This window comes from Otolemur garnettii, unplaced genomic scaffold (assembly GCF_000181295.1).
Source record: "Otolemur garnettii isolate 467f Iridium unplaced genomic scaffold, OtoGar3 scaffold00005, whole genome shotgun sequence".
NCBI classification, from domain to species: domain Eukaryota; kingdom Metazoa; phylum Chordata; class Mammalia; order Primates; family Galagidae; genus Otolemur; species Otolemur garnettii.
This window is the reverse complement of record NW_003852400.1, coordinates 22,972,711-22,992,767: the sequence shown is the minus strand read 5'-3', so window position 1 is coordinate 22,992,767 and position 20,057 is coordinate 22,972,711. Positions and strand designations below refer to the sequence as shown.

The window sequence follows — 20,057 nt, the reverse complement described above, 5'->3', positions numbered from 1 at the left end:
CAAGGACGAGTCTAGGCGGGCCCCCATCCCACGAGACCCTGGGCCCTGTCCCAAGGGCCGATCGTGAGCCCACGTTGCCCCAGATGTCCGTTTTAGCTTCCTCCGCTCTGTTCTCCTTCTCACCCTTTGTCCTTTCCACCCCGGGCACCGGTGCCAGGTTACTCCGTGGTCACTGTGCCAGGACATTCCTCCAAGACCGCGGTCTGGGGGCGGGGCCCAAAGTTCTTTCCCTGAGCTGATTGGCGCAGCCCGGAGTTCTGGATGCATCTGGAAGTCCCAGAGACTCCTCCCGGTTGGGGGCGGGGGGGGGGAAGTGCGGGGGAAACAAATAAAACCACGAGAGGCGGCGGGCGGTGGCAAGACGCGAACTTGAGTCTCGAGCCACTGCGCCTCAGACCCACTGCCCAGCTCCTTCAATTCTCGGTAACCCCAACCCCCAGCCCAGGCCGGACCACACGAGCCCGCCAGCGCACCTGTTGTCCCCGCCCGGACGCGCCGCGCACCGTTTTCCCACCCGGGTCTGCTTGGAGCAGCCTTCACCCTCAAGCCAGCACCAGCCCCTTCCAGGCCGGTGGAAGCAAGATGAAGGCGGCCCGCTTCGTGATCCGCAGCGCCGGCTCGCTCAGCGGCGCGGGCCTGGTCCCCCGAGAGGTCGAGCACTTCTCGCGCTACAGCCCGTCCCCGCTGTCCATGAAGCAGCTGCTGGACTTTGGTGAGCGGGGACGGAGGGCCCAGGTAGGGGTGCGGGGGCTGGGGAGCGGCCCTAACTTTCACCTGGGAATAGCAGGGCTGGACTAAAACAGTTAAAACGAACGAGGTCCACTTTGCTGCTAAGCTCTGGAGCCCCGACGCCAGCACCCCTTGCCTTTTCCTAGACTTGTCTGCTTTCTAACACCTGTGCCTACTACAGGTTAAGGCCACCTGCAGCCGTCCTGATACTCGATGTTTCTGTCCAGGTCTCCGAGTCAAAATACTTTTTGCTTTCAGTCATCATTAAGCATCGAACTAGAAAGTTTATCCCCACCTTCCCAGCATAGTTCTTCTTGGAGAAGAATTCTAATATTGTAAACTAACCTTACATTAATAGATTTTATATCCCTTAGCCACCTTCCACAGGATACAGCTCTCTGCAGGTTTCATCTCTTCACCATTATAGCTTTACGTATACTTGCATTACTGCTGAAAATATTTTCACACTTACGGGAACTTATAAGCAAAGTTTCAAGGGTGTGAATGTGGCATTATTTATCACTACCTTGAAAATGACACAACTACCACTCTACACTCTTACCTCCCCCACTCTGATTTCATGTTTGTTGAACCCATTAAAGGATGTTACGTTTTTGACGTTGCAATATTAACTGAACATTGCAGTCTTTTGTGAATATTAAGAACTGCATGATTGTTTTCTTGGAAGCGAGTCCACTTTAATAAGAGAAAACAATAATTCTCCTGTATTGTTCAGTCTTTTTAAAAAAGAGAGAGAAAAGGAGTGGCACCTGTGGCTCTAAGCAGTAGGGTGTGGGCCCCTTATATGGAGGTGGCGGGTTCAAACCCGGACCTAGGCCCCCCCCCAAAAAAAAAACTGCAAAAAAAAAAAGAGAGAGAGAGAGAGAAAAGAAAGAAGGAGGGAAAGGAGAAAGGAAGGAAGGGAGGGAGGGGGAGAAGGAGAAAGGAAAGAGTCGATGAAAAGAACTACTGCTGGATTATCTATAAACAGTAAGCCAACTGAAAGCGAAATATAATTTTGTAATATGTGTGTTCAATATTTGATAATGTTATTTAAATGCATAATTTAATACATGTTTTTCCAAAAACTAAATAAATTTCATTTATTATAGGTTCAGAAAATGCATGTGAAAGAACTTCTTTTGCATTTTTGCGACAAGAATTGCCTGTAAGGCTCGCCAATATCCTGAAGGAAATTGATATCCTCCCTGATCGATTAGTAAATACCTCTTCAGTGCAGTTGGTTAAAAGCTGGTAAGTAGCCAGCCATTTTGAAGTGTCCAGTTTTAAAATAGTTACCTGAGTATGGTTTCTTCAGCTATATTAGCATCATAATTGGAAAACAGATAATCTGAACAGTAAATACTTTTGAAAGATGTAACTAATATTTTTGTTAATTGAGGATAAGTTATCCTTATGAGAAATTATAAAGCTATAAGCAGATTTTATTTTTACACTAAAAAAGTCAATTACTTCACAATACAATTTGGACTTCTAGAAAACATTTGAAAAATAATTGACATATGCAATTTTAATTTTGTGCTTTAAATAATAAAAGACAGTTCAGATTCAAATGATTACTATTTAGGGAGGGCCCAGTCTTACAAAGGGACTAACAGAGTGGGCTCTGGGTTCAGATCCTGCCTTTACCACATCTAGTTGTGGAATCCTTGACAAGTGTCTTAAACTCTCTGTGCCACTGAGTGATTATCCCCCATCTGTAATTAGGGAGAGTTAAGTATGTGACTCAAAGGAATGTCTGAATGTAATTAAATGAGGTAATCCATTAAAAAAAAAAAAACTGAGACCAGTACCTGGCACATAGCCAGCACTCAGGAGTGCCACTTTTTACATAAGAATCTCATCTTACAAATAAAATTAATGTTGCTTAGAGAAAGTAGGTAACCCAAAAGGGCAGGTTTTTGGAGAACAGAGCCAGAATACACACAGATGGCAAACTCACCTGAGAGGCTTCTCATAAGCCCCCCACTGCACACCTTTTTGTCCACTGATTCATTCAAGGAGTATCAGTATTACATATCCTTAGGACAGTCACAATCTGAAACACATGTTCTGCTAGTATTTGCTGCAGCATTCAAGAATTCCGCTCCCCTATAAGTAAATATAGTAGGAAAGAATAAAGTTTTTAACACAATTTTTAAAGTTATTTCTTTTTTTTTTTTCTTTTTTTTATTGAACGGTAACTATGTACATTAATGCACTTCTGGGGTACAGTGTGGGGTTTTCACATGCAATCTGAAATACTTCCATCAACTGGTCAACACAGCCTTCATGTCATTTTCTCAGTTATTGCTTTAAAACATTCACATTCTACTCTTAGAAAGATTCACCTGTACCCCTATAAGGTAAACCTCAGAAGTAATCCCTCCAAACTCCCTCCCTCCACCCATTACCCCCTCCCTTCTCCCTCCCCCTCCCCATATTCTTAGGCTATTTGGTTATAGCTTTCATATAAAAAGGTTTAAATTAGTTTCATAATAGGGGTGTGTACATTGGATATTTTTTCCTCCATTCTTGTGATACTTTGCTCAGAAGAACATTCTCCAGCTCCATCCATGTGAACATGAAGGATGTAAAGTCTCCATCCTTCTTAATGGCTGCATAGTATTCCATGGTGTACATATACCACAGTTTGTTGATCCATTCGTGGATCGATGGGCACTTGGGCTTCTTCCATGACCTGGCAATTATGAATTGGGCTGCAATAAACATTCTGATACAAATATCTTTGTTGTAATGCGATTTTTGGTCATCTGGGAATATACCCAACAAAGGAATTGCAGGGTCAAATGGCAGGTCTATTTTTAGTTCTCTAAGTGTTCTCCAGATGTCTTTCCAAAAGGAACATATTAGTTTACATTCCCACCAGCAGTGTAGGAGTGTTCCCTTTTCTCCACATCCACGCCAGCATCTCTGGTTTTGGGATTTTGTGATATGGGCTAATCTCACTGGAGTTAGATGATATCTCAGAGTAGTTTTGATTTGCATTTCTCTGATGATTAAGGATGGTGAGCATTTTTTCATATATCTATAGGCTGTACGCCGTTCTTTAAAGTTATTTCTAAGTGTTTCTGCTAGAAGGAATGAAAACATTTGGGACACAAAGGAGAAAACTGAAACTGACCTGACATAATCAAAGAAACAGTTTAAGGTAGATTGTAGGTTAGGAAGTTGAAGGTTAAAGGTTGTAGTATTTTAAATTTTTTAAATCATATTGTTTTCCAAATGTTCTCAAGGAAAAGTTTTAACTTTAAACACAGTGCTTAGTTTCCGTTTTCAGGTTATTTGAAAAAGCTGTTCTATCTGCTTTCTAATTTTCAAACTTAAAGTACAACTGTTGCTTTGTAGGTATATCCAGAGCCTGATGGATCTGGTGGAATTTCATGAGAAAAGCCCAGAAGACCAGAAAGCTTTATCAGAGTAAGCTCTATGCATTGGAATAAGTATTTTAGGATGTGGTATTTGTCTATTTCTAGACATAGTCCTAAGATATTTTTAGACCTAAATTAAAGAGTTCAACCCTGAATAGTAATATATTGCTACCCCATTGCAGATGACAAGGTTTGGCTCATGGCTTTTTCAGAAGTGAAAGAATACAGCACTGAAAATGATGCCGAGTGTGAGCAAATGTAGAGGACTTAGTTTCTCTGCTTTTGTTTTCCCTGAAGGAGATCTATTTTTACTATAAATTTAATTCAATGATTAGAAGTACAGGAGGATTTACTATTACATAATTGTCATACATTTCAATGTCATTGGAGATTAAGTATTTTATTTTTCCAAATAACTGAGAGTCTTCATCTGACAAGAAATTTGGAAACTTCTTCTACGATGGCACTCTAGAGTCATCTTTAGAATGAGGACATTAAATTTGTTTAAAGCTAAGGTTTAATGAACACCTATACTGTGTGCACTAGTCACAGAGCTAATAGTTTTACGTGTACACTAGAAACAGAGTAAATGAAACTACCTCCTGTACTATAGTGGATAAACCTGTAGGGAGAGCCCTAATAAACCTTCACCCCAACATTTTATCATTTGACTCATTTAGAGAAGTAAAGCAAAAAGAGTTTTTGCCTTCTGTGAAGTAATCTAAGAAATATAAGTGATTGAAATTTATTTGAACTTTCACTCACTGCAAATGTTATCTCTCAGCTTTGTAGATACACTCATCAAAGTTCGAAATAGACACCATAATGTTGTCCCAACGATGGCACAAGGAATCATAGAGTATAAAGATGGCTGTACAGTTGACCCAGTTACCAATCAAAATCTTCAGTATTTTTTGGATCGATTTTACATGAACCGTATTTCCACTCGGATGCTGATGAACCAGCACAGTAAGTTAGCTCCTCATGGTCGTGATGTACTTATATAGACCTGGGTATAGATGAATCATACTACAGAACTAATCAATAGGTCAATAGACCTAGGTATAGATGAATCATACTACAGAACTAATCAATAGGTCAGTGGTAGCTCTAATCATTATTCTGATTTTTACAACAATATTTTTGTTTTTATTTTTCAACAGTTCTTATATTTAGTGACTCACAGACAGGAAACCCAAGCCACATTGGAAGCATTGATCCAAATTGTGATGTGGCAGCAGTAGTCCAAGGTAATTTCTAGATTTCTGCATTTCCGTTATTGAAAATGTACCATATACGATGGACACATCCATGATTGAGGTGACTGTGAATGAATTTATAGTCACAGAATGTTCCATTTATATTTTTATAAATGCCATCATCAAGATTCCTTGCTTTTGAGAGTCAGGATTATAAACATTCATTTAAAATGTTATTAAAACTCCAACCATTAAGTGGCTAACATGCCATATTCTTTTATATTGTATTTGATCTGTGAAGTGCACACTTCTATTGCTAAAAATACAACTTAACTTTTTCTTCAATAAAATATTTAAAAGGTGTTTTTTCATATTCATAAGGCTGTACTTTAGTGAATATTTTAGATTAGGCTGGTATAAACACTTAAGATCAATTGAGAACTGTACTTGACATAAGTTCATTTCACTGATGAAAACCAACTTCTATTCCAGATGCCTTTGAGTGTTCAAAGATGCTCTGTGATCAGTATTACTTAACATCTCCAGAACTAAAGCTCACACAAGTGAATGGTAAGCCATAAATAAAATATATTTTAACCTATGGAAAATTCAATATTCTCTAAGTATGATCACTTTTTGTAAATATAAAGCAACTTCTGTATTCCTTTTTCCTCCTAGAATTCTATTCATTTTTTCTTTGAAGCCAAAGGTTCTCTTTAATTATCTCAACCAGAAAGTTCCACTTGTGCATATTTAGTTGCTAAGGAAGACTCAGACAGAAGAATGATTTAAACAAAAATGATTTAAACAAAGTATTTGGGAGTTTAAAATAGCAACTAGATTCCAATATTTGAGATCAAAGAAAGATTACTTTCTCCAGATTATAAGGGACAAAGAGACCAGAAGTAGGGTGAACCAGCTAGCAGTGGAGACAGCCTCCTAAACAGACCAACAAGTTTACTCATAAGACCTGGAAACAAAAATGCTTTAAATTATACTATAAGAAATCAGCCAGTCAAGGAAGGACAAATATTGCACAATTCCACTTACATGAGATATCTAAAATAGTCGCACTCACAAAAGCAGAGAGAAGAACAGGGTTGCTAGGGGCTATGGGGAAGAGAAAAACAGGCAGTTTCTGTGTAATAGATATAGATATGCGAGGTGAACATTCTCCAGCGATCTGCTCTGCAATGTGGTGTCTGTAGTTAACAACAGTATATTGCAGGGCTGGGCCCAGAAACTCATGCCAGTAACCCCAGGGCTTTGAGAGGCTGAGGCAGGAGGATTGCTTGAGGCCAGGAATTCAAGACCAGCCTGAGCAATATACCAAGACGCCAGTCTCTATAAAATAATTTAAAAATTGGCTGGGTGTGGTGGCACACCCTTGTCATCCCAGGTACTTGGGAGACCATGGCTAGGGTATTACTTGAGCCTAGAAGTTTGAGGCTCCAGTGAGCTCTGACTGGCCTACCATACTTTTTGTCTCTAAAAGAAAAAAAAAGGAAAGAAAAGAAAACAAAAAAGACTATACATACTGCATTGCACACTTAAAAGTTTTGTGAGAGGGTCACGTTAAATATTTACACCATTCTTCTTTATAAATCATGCTTAGCAACTGAATATGCACAATAAAAATCCTGCTTTATGAGTATACTCCTGTTTTAGAAGCAGAACATACTTCAAAAGCTTCAGTTCTTGGCAATTCAAGGTCTTCCCACATTGACTCAAGTGATTACATGATGAATAAATACAAGGCACTGGGTTCATCCTCTCTCATTCTGTGCTAGAAGATAATTACATCTCAAACACTATACATAAATTAGAATAACCTTCTCCTTTCCATTTAAAGTAAACATCGTTCTCAAGTAATATACATACAGGAACAATTCCTGTTCATGATGAAAGTTAAAAATCAAGTTGCTCAAATTAAGAGTAGCCTAACTCACACATTAGGAACACAGATATAAAGCAAATGCTGAACTAAAAATGGGAGTACAAATAAAGACTGAAAAACATCTCTAAGCATAAACAGTGCTGTTGCATAATTCTTGTAGATAAACTGCTTGAACTGTTTAATAAGATAAAGAGAGGATTGTGCCAGACCTTGTGTTTTCTGATTCAAACTTTGCCAGGGCCTAGAACACTGAAGAATAATACTTTTATTTTTCTTTTCAACCAGTATTATGAGTTTTTGTTTCTCTGTTTTCTTTAGCCTCAATGAAATTTAAGCATATTTAGCATCATACTTAATGTTTGGCTGATAAAAAAACAAGAAAAAAATAGATGTATTATTTTACCGTGAATTTAAAATATGAAAATTAGAGCTGGCATTAATTTCAGTGTTAAACTATCAGCTCAGTTGTCTTTTTCTACTTTAAAATCATATAGTTTTAACTCTGAAATTTTCCAGTACTCCTATTCTAAATAAACTAGTCATAGTTCTAGGATGAGATTTGTGAGTGTAGAAGATAGGGAACATTTCAACTGTGTTTGTATCTAAAATATTAATCAAATAGATATGGAGGTTTAATTCAGTGAAATGTTTGTTTCCCAACTGTAAATAAGTTTAATTTCTTTTTTTAGGAAAATTCCCGGGCCAACCAATTCACATCGTATATGTCCCTTCTCACCTTCATCATATGCTCTTTGAACTATTCAAGGTATGATGCTCCACAGCAATTGTGATGTTGCCTCAAAAAAAAAAAAAATGTTCACTAGTTGTTATTTTTCTTTCGTGTATCATTCTCCACTAAACTGAGCCTCAATATCTTCTCCTAAGAATGCTTCTGTGCTCCTAAGAAGCTACACAGTGTTTGAAAGAGTACATGTAGTTCCTTGTAGATCAGCGTGTATTGGAGAAAGCACAGTGTGATTCACAGTGTCTCAATATTTTAGAGCCCAGGGGATGTCCCTATTATTTTTGCAGTTGTCCAATAAAAGCACCAGTCATTCCTTCAGTCATTCATTAAGATTGGTCACGGGGTGGATGCTTCAGTGAATGAGGCCTTGTCACCTCCACCTCCACAGGCTGGTCCAACTCCAAACTTAGAGGTTCAGGTCCAGAATGACTGTGGGTGGCATGGCCCTATTCAGAGTCTAGGACATGCTCAGAACACAGTCAATTCCTCCAGGAAGTGACCTACTTTAAAATGCATATGGGTCACCTGGGAACTTTGTTAATTCAAACATAGTGGGTCTGGGATTTTAAATTTCTGATACAGGCAATGCTGCTGGTTCACAGTCCACACTCTGCACGGACAGCCTGTAGAGCAATGCTTCTCTTGTTAAAACACAGATTCTGAAGCTTCATCTTAGAGATTTTGACTCTTTAAATCTGAGAATTTGCATTTCTAACAGGATCTTAGAGTTTGCGGATATTACTGGTCTGGAGTTGCCAGATACTAATATTCAAATCATTTCATGGGTTGTAAGATGAAACTAAAACCCTGAACTGAATGTAAACCAAAACAGAAAAGCACGTGAACCTTTGTGATCCTTTCCAAGGAGGAAGCCTTAAAAAAAAAAAAAAAATGAAATCTGCCACGAATTTTGACTTCACTCTTCAGAGCTTTCTCTTTCCTAACTTACTCTAAGGCCATGAGACATCTATTTGATTTAACTTTATCTAATGACTAGAACTTAATATTATATAGAAACCAGAAAACATAACCTACCAGAAAATGGATAGAGAGGAAAGTTGATTAAATAAACTAAGACTTCTCCACCGAACTGAGTCCCAATATCTTCTCCTCATTCACTGAAGCGCCCATCCCATGACCTCTCCTAATGAATGACTGAAGGAATGATTGGTGCTTTATTGGACAACTGGAAAGATAATAGGGACTTCCCCTGGGCTCTAAAACATTGAGACACTGTGAATCACATTGTGCAGTCTCCAAAATACATTGATCTACAAGGAACTACATGTACTCTTTCAAACACTGTATGAGTTTCAGCCAATAGGCTGAAAATTTGTTTTAGTTTTTTCTTGTTGAAGGACAAAAGTGCTTTTCGTTGTTGATTAGATTTATTTTTTAAATTGAATCATTCAACTCATAGAGTTATTTTGCCATCATTGCTAAAAGTTAAGATGATAATCAAATGCAAATTGAAATTTAATTCAGAATCATTGACTGTCCTGTTAAATAGTAACAACCTTTTCCTAACAAATTTTATAAAAGCCAATAAATTGGTTCAATGATTCACTGTTCATTTGTTATGTAATAGTCTTTGGTGCTTGGATGTAAAATGTAATGGAAAGACAGAAAAGGGAGAGCTAGGAAATGGACTATAAAAACCAATTTCTACATTTAAATTAAGCTTACAAATAAGAACTTGACAGCAAGCAGAATTGTTTTTCCATTAGACATTACTCCCAGGAGCTATATTACACGGTAAATGAATATTTTTCATTATACATCTTACATGACACATTCATAAATGGCTATTTACAGAGCTGCTTTACTACTAAGTTAAAAAATAGGAACTTAGAATTGCCCTCTGCGCTGCTTTTATTTTAAACATAAAAATCATTTATTGCCCCTCATTCCTCTGCCTCTGAATTCCTTGTGGTTTTGTTTTCTTTAGAACGCAATGAGGGCAACAGTGGAACACCAGGAAAATTGGCCTTCCCTTACCCCTATTGAGGTGATTGTTGTCTTGGGAAAAGAAGACCTTACAATTAAGGTAACTGTTCTCTGCTGTTTTGTTGGGTGAGGGTGGGAAGAAGAGTCTCTCTTGAGAGAATTAAAAAGTCGATTAATAATAAAACTGTTGGCACTAGACCCAAGTCCTGCATACCATGTGACTATTAAATGAAGAAAAGATATTTTTATGTAGACAGATGCACATTGTTTTTAATGTGTGGTTCTGATGACTTGTTGGTTTGTTTAAGATTTCAGACAGAGGAGGTGGTGTTCCCCTGAGAATTATTGACCGCCTCTTCAGTTACACATACTCCACCGCGCCAACACCTGTCATGGACAATTCCCGGAATGCTCCTTTGGTAAGACCAATATTGCAACATTCATCCCAGCTACCTAGTTCTAAATTTAAAGCAAGGATTACTAAGAAAGTGTTTAGACAAGGTAATCAATTTAGTTAAATTAAGCATGGGGGATATGATGACAAAATGATAAAGCAAGCTAAAAATGGTGAAACAATTCTATGAGGGTTCTCTGGAAGCAGAAGATACCTATATAGGTTCTAGCACATCAGTAGCAGCGTGGGAAATAACTTCCTCCTGCATTTTGTATTGCAACAATCCTGTACACTTCTTTACCAATGACTGATCTTTCCCCTTTAGGCTGGTTTTGGTTACGGCCTGCCAATTTCTCGCCTCTATGCCAAGTACTTTCAAGGAGATCTGAATCTCTACTCTTTATCAGGATATGGAACAGATGCTATCATCTACTTAAAGGTATCCTTTGAGTTCAATAGAGGGAATCGTATCACTCATATTTCTAAAATGATTGCTTCTTGTACAGCCTTGAGTTCTATGGTCCAGAGTGAATTCCCCACACTGAGTTAGTGTAGATAATGACCACAAGTCATTCCATTTGCTGTCTGAGTGTGTGTGTGTGTAGATATATATATATTACTTAATATGGTAACTTAGCAAAGAAGCTTAGGCCACGCCACCTGCCTCAAGTGCAGTAAAATTGTGCTCCAAGAAGCACATTACCAAAGTTTCAGAATGAGGACATAAACATGTGAATTTTTAAAGGCAACGCCTTTTGGCATCTGTGAGAGTAGCTCTACTTTGTTTTACTTGAATGTGTCAGAAATATATGCTAATGATGTCCCAGCCTAGAAAATAACAGATATCAAGATACTCAAGACTTTGAGCTGAGCTTATCAGCAACCCAGGGAAAGGAAAGCTGACTGCTCACAAACTGTCAGTGGGATGCCAGGCATCTCCTATTTGAACTTTAAACTTGCTGCATGTTTTTCCTATTTCTGATAAAGCCCCTATTTATTTGTCAAGATCACTGTCCTGATTCTGTTAATCATTGGCCAACTATGTCAACTGAAAATATACTTACAGACATGAGGCATCCAAGACTCCCGTTTGTGCACTGGAATTATTTGCCAAATGGCCTTGGACCATCTGAAATAGTGTGCTCATTCCATAAACAAGCAAAAACTTTCATGCTATTGGGAAAGAGACTTTTGATAGATTAACAGTATCAGTGTGGGCTCTGGTGTGTTCCTATTGCTTAATCAATTAAATGAACTTATTGGTGTTTGAATACTTAACCTCTGAATATATTTTGAATAATCACTTCAAGTGTGAATTATGCCACACGTTAACTTCCTTGGTATGATTGTTTTTTCCTTCTTCTTTTAGGCCTTATCTTCTGAGTCTATAGAAAAACTCCCAGTTTTTAACAAGTCAGCCTTCAAACATTATCAAATGAGCTCTGAGGCTGATGACTGGTGTATTCCAAGCAAGGAACCAAAGAACCTGGCAAAGGAAAAAGTGGCCATGTGAAGAGGGACGCTCAGGACGCTTTAAGGGATCAAAGTGGGTCTGCACGAATGCTGCTTCCTGAATGTTTGTGTGTGAACTCTTATTTCCTCAAAAACAAATGACAGCGCCAAAAACTCCTTGATCAGAACACTGAAACCATGAGGAATGGAGCTCCTTTCTGTGCCCCAGGAGAACGTAGCATAGGACTACAGGAGTGAAGAGATGACCAGCTCCTTATTTTTTTTAATGTAGAGTAGCTCATCGGTGTATATCAAATCCTGAAGAAATAAGCTTCAGTTTTCCATCTGTTTATCAATAAGAATGGGAAAGGGAGTAAGTGTGAAGACATAGGTTAGCAATTTCAAAAGACTGAGGACATCAAAAGATACTGATATTTGTTGAATATCAAAGTGTCAGTACACCAGCATTTTCCTGCCATGCAAAGAACTAGTACTTAATTCACACTACGTGATTAGACGTATATGTAAATGTATATTTTACATGTATTTATGTGCTCTAGGAAGGAAAGGCTGATGACTAAAATAATGTTCACTTGAAATGAAAAGGAATGGGTCAAAACCTTTTACTCAAAGTTGCAGCCAGGCATTGGCCTCTTCTGATCAATACAGTTCCTTTATTATGCTACTCTTATTGTTCACACTTTTATGTAATAAGTGAACACTAGTGCCAGGTGCCTAGTCTCGGGTGAATTGTTTAATGTGCACTGAAGTTGGGATGTCAGGGTTGGAGAGAGAGAAGAATTGTCAGAGTGACAGCAAAAATATCTCTTACTGCTTTCTTTATAAATGAAACAGTCAATTGGAAAAACCAATGTTAGGGAAAGAAATCATGGATTCAGAACCTAACTCAGTATGAAAGGCTCTAAAGTAGTGGTGATCCAAAAGCATCCATTTTCTAGGCTTAAAGAAGATGTGTTTTTGATATATTTAATTATATTCTTTACACTCCAGGATTAACATGCCTGTAAAAAAATTTCTAATGATCAAATGGCTCAAGAATATTAGAATTGATATACTTGTTGGAGCCTTGTTTACACTGCCTGGAAGTGAGAGGCTTTCATGCCAGCGTGCTCTCCTTTGTGATTCACTGGGGCTGAGAGCAGTGGGTATGGTACTTTGGGAGAGTTAAGGTATAATGTACAGGTTGACAGGTCAGTCATACAGATTACCCTGAGAGAAGGAATGAAAGAAGGAAGGAAGGAAAGAAAGAAGAAAAGGAGATAGGAAAGGAAGGAAGCAAAGGCACCTTTCTGTTTTCCCAAAACATTATTTCAAGAAATTATCTATATTTTCAATGGACAAATTATTGGCAGGAACATGAATTGGTGTCCCCCAAAGCAGTGCAGCTTTTTCAAGTGGCTCTTGCTCTTACAAGGTAATAGGTTTTTATGACATAAACTCATCTTGTCAATTAATGTTTAAGCTTGTATATGGGGAAAAAAACCTAGGATTTTCTGTACTGTAAAATAATTAGTGCTGTTTGTATGTTGAATTTAACATTGGTGTTTAATTTTGTGATGGCCTAGTGTTGTGGTGCTGCTGGTAGTGGCGATAGAACCCTGAACTATGTGTTGTGAATTTCAGATTTTATCATCAGACGTCCTCGGTGATGCTTTTCTTAATGGTGGGACTCCAGCTCATGCATTTATTGATTACACAAAATTCTTTGCATTGGGTTGTCATTTCAGCTTTTTACTGAAATTTGAGCTAAATATTTTTTTCATATAAATACTTTCATTTACCAAAGATTTAAAGCAGCTGGTTAATTAACCCAAACGCTGCAAACAATTTTTAAAACACTAAAGGAAAAAAAAAATGTTAGTCATTGCAATAATACCAACTGCACGAATGGAGTTCTATAAAACAGAAATAGTCTACAATGGTGTTGGTGAAATCTGTGGGTTCTAGGGATGCATACTGAATGCTCAGGCCCACTTAAATTATTAATGTACAAGTTGTGTTTTGTCTTTATGCTATGTACAGAGAAATGTGATAATTTTTTAATAAATATTTTTTATAATAGTAGATGTAGTCTTTTCTAATTCTTTCTCTAAATTACCTCAAATTACTAAGAATTTGAGTGAAAATATGTGTGATACACAGTACAATGTTTGCCTACATGTATGTATTCAATAATCATTTTTGCAATGCATATGTTCTCTATAATTTTTTGTAATTTTAAAGTTTTACTTTGTGTCTATGTTTGCATAAATGCAATGAGCGCCAAAAGAATAACCTAGATAATTTAGATTTACAACAATTTCTGGATTAAATATTTGAATAATAATAAGTTGAGAATAGGATAGAAATTACTAAGTTAAATTGTTATATTCTCTTTGCTAACTTTAATGCCTTTTTAAAAATGTATTGAATCCTACTTTAGTCAGCATCCTTTGCCCACCTTCATAATGCCCTTATTAATAGGCAAAGTTCTATAAATGGAAAAAAAGAAGGAAAGGAGGAAGGGGAAAAAAAATAGTATTAGTGGAATGAGACTGCTACAACTAAATCCTAAAATCTTACCAAAATAATCATATCTAGATCAAAAATGCCATTGACCTAAGGCATTAGACCCTAAAAATCCTATCCCAAGGCCCTCCACCGATAGCACACTCCTTTTACTTGGCTACTTCCGTTTCTTCTGCTTCTGTTTAGGAGTTATCTCTTTTAAAGGAAGCGTGTGCACACGTGCTCCCTCCACCACCGCCACCACACACCCCACGGGATTTAGCTGTACAATTTCCTTGGATCAAACTGCCTGGGAGGTAGGGAGTTAGCGTACTCTACAGTCTCAGAATCTTCACCCATGTTTCCATAATAACTGCAAGACTTCGAATCACTCTCCGCATGGGCACTTATGTGTCTTTTTAACTCAAATCAGTGTTTGTACCTAAAAGGATACTAGTTTTCAAGTTTAATAAAGTGAGCCAAACTTCCAACTGAACTATTGGTAGACCACCTCTCTCAAATTCTATATCTGGCAGGAGACAGTAAGAGCATTTGATTTCAACTACCATGGCATGTGCAAAGAGGGAGGGAGGTGATCGTGAGCTAGTAGCCTGGGCATCAACCTTGATAACTTCTTTATCCTCCTGCTATACATTTGAGAATTGGTTACATTTGGATATACACCAACATTGCAAATGTGTGTAGAATCTCCTGGTCACTTTTCTTAGTCTTGGTGGAAGAACTAAAGAAATTTTATAATTTCACAGGAACCTATGTAAGAAGTCTCTGGGCCCCACTACAAATACCTAGAGTAATAGGGATCTACAGGGTGTTCCAGACATTGCCATATACAGGGGAAATGGGAAATTGTGGCTAAATATATATTCATTTATAAAATAGTCATTACAAAATTAAAGAGGTGGCCAGCATATAGATAATATTTTGTAAATATGTTCTAAAATTTTGGGACACTTTGTATTTCCATTGGCATTCCATCCACATACCTCCCTTTTGAGATTTATCTCTTTGTCTTATATCACAGTTATTTAGACACTCAATAAGCATTGAGTAAATTACATGCATAAAAACATAGATAAGCTTCTGCTGATAGAACAGAATCCTTGCATCTAAGAGTAGATTGGTATTCAGTTGTACAACACATTTTATAAAATTTTATATTCTAAGAGATATTCAAGGAGTTTTATAATTTTGCAGAAACTCTGGAATGTTTCCAAGTCAATTAAATTGCAACCTGTGCTTGTTTAATGTCCCTCTCCACTGGTGGCCTTTGACTGTTGAAAATTATCACATATTTCAAAAGAAATTAAACAATGGTCAAAGTTATCTCACTAAGGAAATTTCTCGAGCGAAGAGGCCAGTGTTTGAGATTTTCTACATATTCTCTCTCTTGTTCACCTTGGCCTCGAATGAAAACATATTTCCATCCATATATCCTGTCTTCTTAATGGAAATGAATAACTATCTTTTGATGAGATTTTTCTGTTCCTATCCAAGTGCAAACAAACATTAAAAGCCACTCAAAACCAACAGAAATGTCAGCAGCCTTGAAAACATGTTGAATCTATTAAATGAGGTGAAAATGATGTGAGCTGTCTAAGTAATAAATCTAGCAACAAAATAATAAAGTTCATCAACGAATTATGAGACATCATTTTCATGTTTACTGCTACCATTTAATGTATTGGAAATAACACAAGACTGGTTGTCAAATAATGCAATATACCTAGGAAGCATTTATTAGCATGCTGTTTTCCATAAATGTAAAAGGATGCTTTAAATATTTAAGACAATCTATGGAATGGCAAAGTCTCAAATTATCATTCAATTCATAAAGCTATGCTCTTTAATGTGTTTCTAGCCAAAAATATATTTTGATATTTGGTAGAATTGCCTTCATTCAATCTTTTCTCTATGAATACATTTTTAAAGATAGCGAAATTTGTTTGATTTTGTGATCTGAAAGAGAAAAAAGAATTTGAAAACAAAAACCTTCTACCATGGTCTTAGCTATTCTCTTTATCTATTTTGGTCCTAGATTTCTCTTCTACCTAAATGAGTTCTTATTGTACAAGAAAGTCATGTCAAATTCTAAAGTGTTTGAAAATAGATTTTCTAATAATTCTTTACCAATTGCCCAGCCTCCAGTCTCCCTTCAGTCCACCTATACAACAGCGCCAGATTAGTTCTTCTAAACCAGCCTTCTCATAATATCACTACCAAGCTCAAAATCCTTTACTGACTTCCCAGGACCTAAGAATCTGATATTTATATGATATTTACAGTTTTCTACAGTTCAACCTGCATGTTTAACCTTATAATTTATATCTTTCATTACTGAACCGCTCATTATATTGTCTTTTAAACAAGTGACAAACATTTTTTTTTTCTATTGTAAATATGCTCGGCTGAAATACCCTTTCTTTCTTCTCTGCTTTTTCAAAATGATGCTCAGTCTTCTAGGTCCAACTTAAATCTCACATCTCTGGACTGGGCATACCAACTGCCTCTAAACTTTCACACATCCAGAACCAGTTTAATATTTATCACATAACTCTTAAGGTTACTAATTAAATGTTATGGATAGGTATAAAAATCCAGAAGCCCAACTAGATTGTATGTTCCCTGCAGTCCAGGACCATGAGTTATACATAACCATTCAAAAACCATGACATTAAGCCTATCTCATGTGTAGTAGACATCAAAAAGTATTTCTTGATTGATACGTTCTTGAGGAATTGGTAAGACAAAGAAAACCAATAGAACAATTCCAAATTGAGCAGATTATTCCACTGAAAGTAAATATTTATTCCCCCAAAAGTACAAAATAAAAATAAAACGATGCCACCTGTCTTACTGTGTTTTAATGGCCCTCGGTGTTTCTTTTCAATTAGGAAAGGATTTATATTTGTTTCCAGATGGATCATAGCTGTAATATAGACACAAAACTAACTTAAACCTTTTATTTTAGACTTAATACTAAGTCTTTGCCTTTAAGGAGTTTATAGTCTTCTTGAAAATTTGAAGAGTTAAATTGTGACCAAGGATTTTAATAACAATCCAGATTAACATTGGAGGGAATGTCAAAATTCTTAATACATATAGCAAGGTAAATGCACTCACATTAATTGCTGTCAAAATTTTAAAGAAGAGAAGGTGATCTGGAGCTAAAGTGAATCATGTGGAAAAAAGACAATTTACTGGAGAGAATGGAAAAAAAGGTCTTTGAAAAAAGTATCTAGGGAGAATTTTGAAAAGGAAAGTTCAAGCTCACAGAAGATGGTTTGAATGCCTGGGTGTGGCACTGGGACATCAAGGAACCATTTACTAAGATAGTGAAGAGATCCAAACAGTCTTGTTGACTAAACTGTCAAGGCCACATGCCTCACTCTCAGTTCATTTACAAAATACAATGCAGCCATCAGTACAACTTTCCAAAACTAGAATTTAATTTGATATTCAAATAACTAATGAAAGTATCACTGTGTGTTGATTAATGAGCAAAAATAGTGGGTTTCCACCCAAGTGTCATGGTCGTTAGGCATCGAGACTATAGAAACTTTTAGCCTAGGTTTCCATCCCAGCTCTGCTACTTCTTAGCTACAATCAGTTATGTAACTTCCTTCTGTCTTAATATTCTGATTTTTGCAACAGGAATAATATTATAGCCTCCTTACAGGGTTGTTGTGAAAACTAAAACACACTAATAAATGTGTACATAAAGCATTTATAACAGGGCTTGACACAGAATAAACATTATATAGATACTAGCTAATGAATCAATAATGTTACTAAAGCATTAGATAGTGGATCACGTATATGTTCCTATACAACTGAGTTGATGACCATAAAAATAAAGTATGACAGCGTGAGCAATGCAATGTATCAGCGATATTAACAGATTTGCTCTAATATACTCTATTGCTCAATTGCAACCCAAGTTAAATGTTTAGGTCAAAACGTGGTCTGTGCTGCAAAACCGCTGAGCCAAGGCTGGAACCCATTCAGGTAGAGATCAAACAGACCTTGGCCTCGCAGTAACACCGTCCAACCAAAACCCAGGTCGGCAGTGGTGCCATGTGTTACCTAACAAGATCTATTAACTCTTTTAGGTCCCTGGGACAGCACTACAAGCCTGCACCGCCCAGAAAATCGAGGAAAAACTGGCTCACTGAACATTGTAAATAAACACCTAGAAAGCCTCACACAGCACTTTGCCCAAAGCACACTCAGTGATTGTTTGTCTAACAGATGAAAAGAGGCTTAAGCCATTAAAGTAACCATTGGGCTTCAGTTGTTCCCTAGGCAGCCTCTTCTGCCTTCTAAATATCATATTTCATCTTGTGAAACCAGACCTCCAAATGATAACAAAAATAAGCACAAAACGTGGTTTTTAAAAAGGCTTTAAAAACAGGACCTTGGCTTATTGGAAAATGGAGAATACCCTCTTCATTTTTTTTCTTAGAATGTCAAACAATGGTTCTTTGTAACTATAAATATACCTTGCATTTTGTATAAAGTAGGATATTTTTCTTGGTTTTACATAATCCAGATAGCTCCAGACAGAATCTCCATTTTCCATCTACTGCTTTGGGGACAAGTCACTGTAAGGATGAAACTTGTGCTGCTAAACTTGAAGAAAAGATTTCTTAACCATAGACGATCATATTCACTTGATTCTTTTCAAACTATATTGTTCAGTGGCCGTAAATCCCTACTTCATGTATTAGAACAGAAATTGGCTTCACTATACTTTCTTTCTTCCTTTTCTTTCTGGATCTTTTTAAAATTGATTATTAACTAGGAAAAAAAATCTACAGAACTTAAGTGTTAGGTATTTTTCTGAGGATTTTATACCAAAGAATACTTTTTTTATTACAGCAATCCGTTGCATTAGTTCCTTTGTATCATTTTACTCTTTTTATCTTCACACTGTGACATTATTATCCTGTTCATGGTACAGATAGGAAACTAAGTCACAAAGAAGTCAAGTAACTCGCCCCGATCAAGGAACAGAGGTGGGAATGGGGAAGCAGAGTGGTATATATTCCAGAGTCTTTGCTCTGTAGAAATATTCTTTCTTCAAGGAATGCCGCTTGAACAGCTCCAAGTCAGTAACCTCTGAGGTCATGAAAATGAGTAACCCATCCCTAATCTGCAGGCCAGAGAAACGCTGACACTGGCCTCATCAGACCCCAGCCAAGTCCACCCTCCATGGGCCCCTAGAGTTATTCAGAAGGCCATGCCAACTCGCAGAGCCTTCAGAAACTTCGGATTGTTAGACCAGCCACCATTTCTACACAATGACACTTAGCCATTTTTCAGGCATTGAGGCAATTCACTTATTGAACAAGCAACCAACAAAGATTTCTTAAGCACCACATGCTGCCAGACTCTAGGAATACACCACAAGGATCCCTATGCTCAGGGACATGACAGGCTATGTGTAAACCTAGAAGTTGAACTTGTAAACGCTGTTGTTTTAATAACTGTATTTATTCATGTGATCCTGAGAATACATACAAGATTCCTGAGGCACAGACAAACTATTTGTACTTACTTATAATAATGATGATATCAGCTCTCCTTGCCCCAATCTTTCCCCCTTCTAAGTGATTTTTGATGATATGAACAATGATATTTCAGTATTTTATTATTAAGTCAACTGCATATTAGAAACTAAAATGTCAGAGTGCCATTCCCTCTAGGTTCTCACAGCTGAGCTTTCCTCTAGGGTCAGCCTGCTGGGGCCTGCTCTGGGAACTAAAAACAGTGT

At 37.3% G+C, this 20,057-nt stretch overlaps 1 protein-coding gene across 1 annotated transcript; it reads left to right on the top strand.

Moving 5' to 3' along the window:
• Window positions 1–318: 318 nt before the first annotated feature.
• Window positions 319–13,840, top strand: PDK4 (pyruvate dehydrogenase kinase 4). The gene is made up of 11 exons (XM_003782686.3): window positions 319–712; window positions 1,842–1,983; window positions 4,099–4,170; window positions 4,906–5,090; window positions 5,285–5,371; window positions 5,813–5,890; window positions 7,907–7,983; window positions 9,911–10,009; window positions 10,218–10,328; window positions 10,629–10,742; window positions 11,673–13,840. Exons 1-11 carry the CDS (start codon window positions 583–585, stop codon window positions 11,814–11,816), a joined length of 1,239 nt encoding a protein of 412 aa, XP_003782734.1. The 5' UTR covers window positions 319–582; the 3' UTR covers window positions 11,817–13,840.
• Window positions 13,841–20,057: the final 6,217 nt, after the last annotated feature.